Consider the following 8,044-nt stretch of genomic DNA (forward strand, 5'->3'; position numbering starts at 1 on the left):
ACTGCTCTGTCTCAGAGCCAAATTTATCAGGATAATGTATTTGTTTTTCAAGAGAAATGCCAGGATTAAAGTCTCTAAGCAACTGTAAATGCTTAAAAGAATCCTCTGAAAGAGTTGCTTTTAAAATTTCCTCTCTTGCTAGGGGCATTTCTGCATTGGATAAAGGAATAGTTTAGATGGCCTAGCAGGGATGATAAATCTAATAGACTTCACTTGACGGTCATATAATATGAATGGAAACCTCTCAATTTACATTTAAAGGAACATTGAGCTATTTCTGCCTTATGTGGCAGAAACTGGAGAACTTTGTTAGGCTCAGGGGTGAAATTCTGGCCCCATTGAAGTAAATGGCAAAACTTCCATTGAATGTAGTAGGGTCAGGATTTCACCCCAAATCCTTGGCCACTCCTAAGCAGATATGCCAAACCCATGAAAAAAACGCAGAAATTGCGCTTGTTTTTGGTTTAATTTGCTTGTTGGCTAGTTTTTGGCTTGTTTACTTGTTTGGCTTGTAGCTTCTTTTTTTGATCGGCTCCCAGCAAGGGGGGACAAGAATGGGCGGGGGGGAGAGAGTCAGGGGTTCACAGAAGGCCCACCACAGTCCCAGACTGCACGATGGGGGTCGGGGGGGGGAATCTAGTCACATACAGTGTTCAGGTTCTTATGGATTGGTTTGTTTTGGCCTTGTTTTGAAAAGGGATTAGCTTGATTTTTTTACTTGGGGTGCTTATTTACCACGTGAAAGTTGGCAGCTGTGCTCCTAAGTGCCACTTCAGTAATGATGCAGCTTTAAGATATTCTGCCCTAACAGAGGACTGCTAGATTAGTGTAAGGCTGACATTGTCCTATGCCAGCCCCTCCTGGCCCAGCCTCTGAAACCCCAGAACGTGGTTGGTCTCAAAAATCTGAGCTTCAGCACAAGTCTAAACACCGGCACTGCAATTTTTAGCTCCCCAGCCCAAGCCCCATGAGCCCAAGTCAGCAGAGAGCCACAGGGTTTTTTATTGCAGTGTGGACATAGCCTTTATCCTTAGAGCCTGCATCAGTCCTGCAGTTGAGATCCGCAAGAGATGGATAAACTGACAATCACTAATTTTGTACAGCTGGGGAACAAAATCCTCTCAGTGAAGTATTCCTACTTTTTTTTAGAATTTGTTTCACTTCCTTTGTGGCCTAACAGAGCCTCACTATGTTGATCCTCAAGGCCTGGCTGCCTTATGGAAATTAACTTGGAATTGGCAGGGCAGTTATTTTATTGGCATTAACTTATGTGTTGTCTTTACTGACAAAGCATCTTACAATAGGTGTATCTTAGAAATGGATTAAGTGAAATGTGGCCCCATTGGCTACCTCAGGCCCAGAGTATAGGATTTGTTAAAAAGTTTAAATTTCTCATCATATTAGCCTATAATTGAAACTGGTTTTGGTTTGGATTTATGGCAGTGTGTTTGATTAAAAATCAGTAGTGTTTTTTTATATCATGGCAAGCAGGAAACCTCAATTTAAATATCTATTTTAATCTTGTTTTGCATTTGTACTCTTTTGTTTTCCTAAAGAGAGGTTGATTCTCATTGGTTGCTCTTTATATTTAATTGCAAATAAATATAGTCTCTAGATTGCTCTTGGTATTTCTTGCTAACCAGGAAGATATGCTATATCTGTTCTCACAATTAATCATATAGCTTAACACTTATTCAGAGCTTTATTTTTTTTACATTGTTTTGTTGTAAAATAATATGTTTCTTATTTCCTTTATTAAATTTTTACTTGTGAAATGTGTCAAGCTGCATGGATGGAAATTGGAATTCAAGGAAAAATATTGTCTGTGCATTTTTTAAATTTTACTTAAATAAAAACAACCTTAAATGTGCTGGATATATACATTTATTTTTTCGTATCAAAACAGTATTGCATTTAAAATAACTGATTAGAGGAAGTATTATCTGTAGCTAATAAATTGAACTGATTGTTTCTGGTCATCATGTCCTTCAGTATTTTTAGAAGTAGTAGATCTGATCCTCCTGTGTTTGGTCATGAAGTTGAAAAGGAAAAGAAGCTTTTTTGCTTTTTCAACTCCCAATTGGTTTCTCAATTTTGAATGAACTAGTTATTGAAATGAAATAAAGAGAATATTCTCTGCACCAGGAGAAGAGGCTACTGCTGTCAAAAGCTGCTTTAGCACTTCAACAAACTCCTAGTTCCAGGTGCTTAGCCAGTGACTTCCACCAGTTCAGTGGTTTCACTTTTATTTTTAAAACTTTAGCAGCAAACATATACTGTCTGAATATTTTCTTATTCCATTCAAATAATTTTAATAGATTTAAAATAAATTTAGGCTTTAATGTGAATTGTCATCATTTCAATTTAAGTCCAGTTTTGAATTGGATGTTTATCCACTCTCTGATTTAGACTTCCCTGCAGTGTTTGGAGCCCAAATTTTGCAGCATAGTGCTACTGCACGACAATCAGTAAGTGACGTTGCCAAGTCTGTTTTCATTGTCCAGACGTAGTGAGAATTAAATTATATCATTAAAATATTGTATTGATCTAAAATGGAAATGTTTAAACCTGCTAATGTTAAACCTGTTATTTGTAAAGTGATGTCTTAAAATATACAGTTCAGTATTAAATCTTTCTTCTTCCTTTCCAGGTGGCTATGGTGGAGGTTCAGCTAGAGCCAACACATGTCTACCCTCCAGGTCTCTTGATAGCTTTCAGTGCCTGTACTACTGTGCTTGTTGCTGTTCACCTCTTTGCTCTCATGATAAGTACCTGCATTCTTCCAAATATAGAGGCTGTTAGTAATGTGCACAATCTCAACTCTGTAAAGGAGTCTCCGCATGAGCGTATGCACCGGCACATTGAGCTCGCCTGGGCATTTTCCACTGTCATTGGGACTTTGCTCTTCCTTGCAGAGGTGGTGCTGCTCTGTTGGGTGAAATTTCTTCCACTGAAGAGGCATCCTCTTGTTTCAGCCAATGACAACAATTCTACTATCACCCCAGGAGAGGCAGCAGCCATTGCCTCAACATCTATTATGGTTCCTTTTGGATTGATTTTCATTGTGTTTGCAGTCCACTTCTATAGGTCACTGGTGAGCCACAAAACAGACAGGCAATTTCAAGAATTGAATGAACTTGCTGAGTTTGCACGACTCCAGGATCAGCTGGACCACAGAGGCGACACCTTGCCACCTCCTGGCAGCCATTTTGCATAAAACTATATTTTGTATAAAAATCCCATTTTTTTTCTGCCTTTCTATGTTGACTGCTCCCTGCATGAACTAGCTGGACTCTTGATTTATTTTAAAGAGAGATTTATAAGTACTGTGCTAATTTCTTACAGTAAAAAAATACCATGACATCTTAGACAACCGACATCTGAAGAGACTGATGTTGCGGTATGGCTGCACTGAGCATGCATCTCTCATTCCTCCTCTTACCTTCTGGATTGTTTCTTTTTAATGTTGAATGGTGAATATATCAATGAATAAGAGGAATTAAATTTTAGGCCTCAGATATGTTAGGGGTGGGAGGGAAGCCTTATTTCTCTCTATTTGATGTTGGTCTTTGCTACGACGTATTGCTTGTCCGATACATGTTGCATGGCACAATACAAATTGCTTGGGACATGTAGTAATTAGCATTTGGTTTCAGCGCTAGTGCTGTGATCTCTAAAAGTCTGATGAAAGGTAAAATTGAGAGCTTTTCCACCTTCCCTTTTCCCACTAGCTCCCCCAATCATGTTTTTCTGCCAAGTAATTATTACTTTACTAATTTCTATAGGGCCTTTTGCCATGGCAGCTATAAATTCTTACTCTCCTGATACCCATGACCAGTCCTATTGTAATGTGGTATGATCTGCATCTGTAGGACTGTGGCCCTAACTTTACTCTTCTTTTGGGAAGAAAATATAGAAAAAAGCAATACCTGCTTTAACGTTCATGGGAGCAGATATGTTATCAGAAGTGATAAAATTGCCTGTTTTCATTGAGGAAACATTTTAAAAATTAAAAATAGATGGAGAAACTACCACTGGATTTTTTTTTTCTTCCTTGAAAACTTGCTATTAATGGCTTTTCTCTAGCAATAACATACACTGGTATAGATTTAACCACAGTAGAACTACTGCTGTGGTTCCAAACCAATATAGCCAATATTTTATACTTTTTAATATATTAAATATATTTTTTAATAAATTCTCAGATACAAATGATAACAGGCGCTTTGTCTGTGTGGGAATTCCAAGTAATTAGCTGCACTTTGATCTTGTTTGGTAGAAAAATCTTCTGCTTCCTCAAATATTGTATTTAAGATATTAAAATCTTAATTACACTTGATTTTTGCTTCCAATGTTGTGGAAGACCACTTATTGCCATATAGACTTATTTATGAAAACAAATGATTTTTATTTTAAGAAGTAGTATTGCTTCTTAATTGTAAGACGTGCATCTTTTATTGAATGAAGCTGCTGTTTTAGCCTCAAGCTACTGTGTCAAATTCGAACTTCTTCCTCAAGCAAAAACTGACACTTGACAAGGATTATAGGATTTGGCTTCAACTCCTTCAGAATTTGTGTGACTCTAGATACATTAAAAAGTGAATTGTGGCTTTTGGGCAGGGCTTCTCCTGACTTCACTGAAGGATGGAAATGGGTGGGTTAGTTGGTAAAAATCTCTTTGAACCCAGAAACTACCAGTTTCTGATATGTTCAGCTCCCATGGAACAGAACTGGGATCTCAGCTCATAGCTGCTAAAATAGAATGTAATCCTGTAATTTTGTGATGGAGGTAACAAATTCAGTCGTGGCCTAATCGGAGCTATGCCTCTTTGACTTCAAGTGAAGCTGTGCATGCTTATGCCTACATTGAATGTAGTCAATTATACCTGGCCTCTTTACCAGATGAATTCAACATGCTTTACATATGAAGGTCCTAATTTTGCAAACACTGGCTCCTGAGGGTAGTACTTACTATCATGAGTAGGCCCACTTGCATCAATGCAACTGACTTATTAGCGCAAGCACTATACCCAGTAAGATGTGTTGACAAGACCGGACCCAAAGTGCAGTTTATATTCTGAAAAATTACTTTAAAAATTGTATCCAAGTGCTGTGGCTATATCTGAATGACATTTTTGCTCCTATTGTGCTCTGTTCACAAGCAAAAAATAAATTGTGAGTTGCCATCCCCCAAAACTCCTGGGTATGAAAGTCAAACAGAAATTCTCTCTGGTTTTGACATTACCAGTTGTATTTTTGCCACTTAAATATAATAGTTGATGAGCAGAATTCCACTCACTGTTCCACAACTGTTTGTTCCTGCAGTGCTAATAGGATTAAATTAGTAAAAACTTTAGTAAACGGTATTCTGAAATAGTCATGAAAATTTACCAGCCTGAGCACAAAACCCAGTTGCCAATCCTTTACTGAGTTGTTGACAATGATAAATCTAATTATACCTTACTTATCCTGGGAAAGTAGACTTTTAGAAAGCTGTGGTAAAGTAAGCAGCATGGAGAAAATATCTTAGAGGACACTATCAAGTTTAAATAAAATTACACTTTTTTGAAAGCTTTGTACCTTACAATTTATAACTCTTAAAAATTACTATAGATGAAAGAGGATAGAAATAAATAAATAACCCCACCCCCCACCCAAGGGGTGTGTGTAGAAGGTCACTTTCATTGTTTCTCCTGGATAGGTCACTTTTCCCCTATTCTGTGAGTCGTTCACAAAGCAACAGCAGAGGAAAACGTTTAAAAATAGAAAATATGGGTTTGTAAAAGTACAAGGTAAACAGGGCACCTTATTAATTTTTTTTAAGCTGTTTGGATTCCTTTTAAATTAGAGCTATTTCTAGTCATTTTTCTGACCATAAGTGCACTTTAAGCCTTTAGGCACAGCTCATGTATGTACATTTCCCCCATTCTTCAACTGGGGAAATGGGCACAAAAGATGTGCCTTGTGCAAAATCACATATTAACTGCGTGGCAGAGGCACAAATAAAGACCAGAACTCATGATGTCAAGTCTGTTCTCTAACCAGTAGAGTGCACTCAATTTTATTTTGATCCCTTGTTATACTAATGGTATTAATCATTTACTTTAAACAGTTTAAACATCAGTTACTGTATATATTCTATTTAGATTTAAAATTGAAATAAATTATGCTTATAATTTGTCTTGCCACCAAGACATCTGACAAACTTCTTGTTTTGTAACGGTCATTCATCTTACTCCATTTAGTTACACGGTGCTAGTAATAATCTCAGCTTCGTGAAGATATCCTCTTAAGTGTTCAGTAATTCTTCATTCAGAGTCTTGAGTGTAATATGGTCCATGGGCTACCAGGTGTAGACAAAACCCTTCCTGACTCCACAAATAGCGTAAAGAGAATAATGTAGTCACAGTCTCTTTCCTCACTTTAACACTGCTTTATTCTTGGGATTAAGCCTGACCTTATTGTTCTCTACTCACTATTTTTTTTTAAAGGAGGCTCCTACTTAAGTTAGACTTTGGGGAGTCAGTTGAATGAACCCTCAACAAAAATATATTCTAATTTTTATTGATACTCAGAAATGCAGTGTAAATCAGTAATTGATTAACAGTGGTTTTTGTTTTTCATTAATCAGCTTCAGACATTCTGATGTAACATGGCACTTGTGTGCTTTACACATATGAAACCTCATAGCAGTTCTCTGCAAAAGGTACATATATCTCTTGCACCAGTTTGGAAACATCTAATGTAAACTAGCATGCCTTCTTTGACTTGAACTTAATGATGTATACTCTACAGCAGGTGTTCTCAACCTTTTTCTTTGAGCCCCCCGCCCCGCATGCTATAAAATTCCACAGCCCACCTGTGCTACAACTATTTTTCTACGTGTAAAAGTCAGAGCTAGCATTAGGGGGTACCAAGCAGAGCAACTGCCCAAGCCCCATGCTATAGGAGGCCCCGGGAAGCTAAGTTGCATAGGCTTCAGCACCGGGTGGCAGGGCATCAGGCCCTGTGCTTCAGTTCCATACAGTGGGGCTTTAGCTTGCTATCCTGGGCACCAGCAAGTCTAATGCCAGTTCTGCTTGGCGGCCCCCCTGAAACTTGCTTGTGGCCCCCCACAGGGCCCCAGACCCCTGGTTGAGAACCTCTGCTCTAGAGGTAAGTGACTTACTGAAGGCTAGAGAGAGGTGGTGGTAGAGCTAGACTTATAATTTGCCTTCTATTTACCAGATGTGCATTTTGATATCGCAGAGGGGTTCTCAGGCCTACTTAATGACATTTATCTAGAGCACCAACTGTTAGTAGAAGCCACCACTGTACTTAAGACTATACATAGTTCTTGAGAGGACTGGGTATTTCAAAACCTGCTTTTGAAAATTCATTATAGCTTACTATGGAGTATGTAAGGGAAATCCAGCTTCCCAGCTCCCCTAGGCAGGCACAAAAGGCTGTGAGACTAATGGAAACACGGTGATTCCTCTGTGCAGGGAGGACGTGCCATGGGGATGCTGGGCAAGGGAACTATACTCCCTCCCCTCAGCATCTCACAGAGCTGTCCTCTGCAGTAGTTTATTCTGGAAGTGAGGGTGGAGGTGTGACCAGACCAACTAAACTTCAGAATCTTTTGGCCAAAAAACTTGGGGGAATATGGAGGGCTGTGGCTGCTAGAGTCTGTGGGTGATAGGTGTGGCTCCCCAAAATGTGGGAAGAATTCTAATCTGGGCAGCTCCTACATATCTAGTTCACCTACCAAAAGCCAATTCATTTGGGCTTTGATGGGAGAAACCCTCTTCAGCTGTGACAGGGCATAATAATAGATAGCTATTGTGATGGGTTGGATCACAGATACTCCCTGGGGTTGCCAACTGATGTGCCAAGACTACTTCTGCCCCTGCTTTCCCTGCCAGCTTGGGACTCCAGCACCCTGTCTTGTTGAGCCAGACACACTAGCCTGCTCCAACGCAAACCCAGGGTCTGAACCACGTGCCCCAAAGCTGCAGACTTCACTTCTTAAGCTGCTTTCAGTTTTCCTGTCTTTAACGCTCAG

At 39.1% G+C, this 8,044-nt stretch overlaps 1 protein-coding gene across 4 annotated transcripts in view; it reads left to right on the top strand.

Moving 5' to 3' along the window:
- Positions 1-6,205, top strand: part of LOC101940211 (calcium release-activated calcium channel protein 1) — a 35,854-nt gene extending 29,649 nt beyond the window's left edge. For 3 of the 4 annotated variants that reach the window (XM_065568121.1, XM_005298641.5, XM_042852481.2), the window contains one exon: positions 2,651-6,205. In XM_065568121.1, the coding sequence (XP_065424193.1) occupies positions 2,657-3,217 (561 nt within the window). In that variant the 5' untranslated portion in view covers positions 2,651-2,656 and the 3' untranslated portion in view covers positions 3,218-6,205. Of the gene's footprint in view, positions 1-2,409; positions 2,469-2,650 lie in introns of all 4 variants that reach the window. The other variant, XM_042852483.2, reaches the window with a different exon arrangement.
- The last annotated feature ends 1,839 nt before the right edge of the window (positions 6,206-8,044 follow it).

The sequence above is a fragment of the Chrysemys picta genome, chromosome 15, assembly GCF_011386835.1.
Source record: "Chrysemys picta bellii isolate R12L10 chromosome 15, ASM1138683v2, whole genome shotgun sequence".
Classification (NCBI taxonomy): domain Eukaryota; kingdom Metazoa; phylum Chordata; order Testudines; family Emydidae; genus Chrysemys; species Chrysemys picta.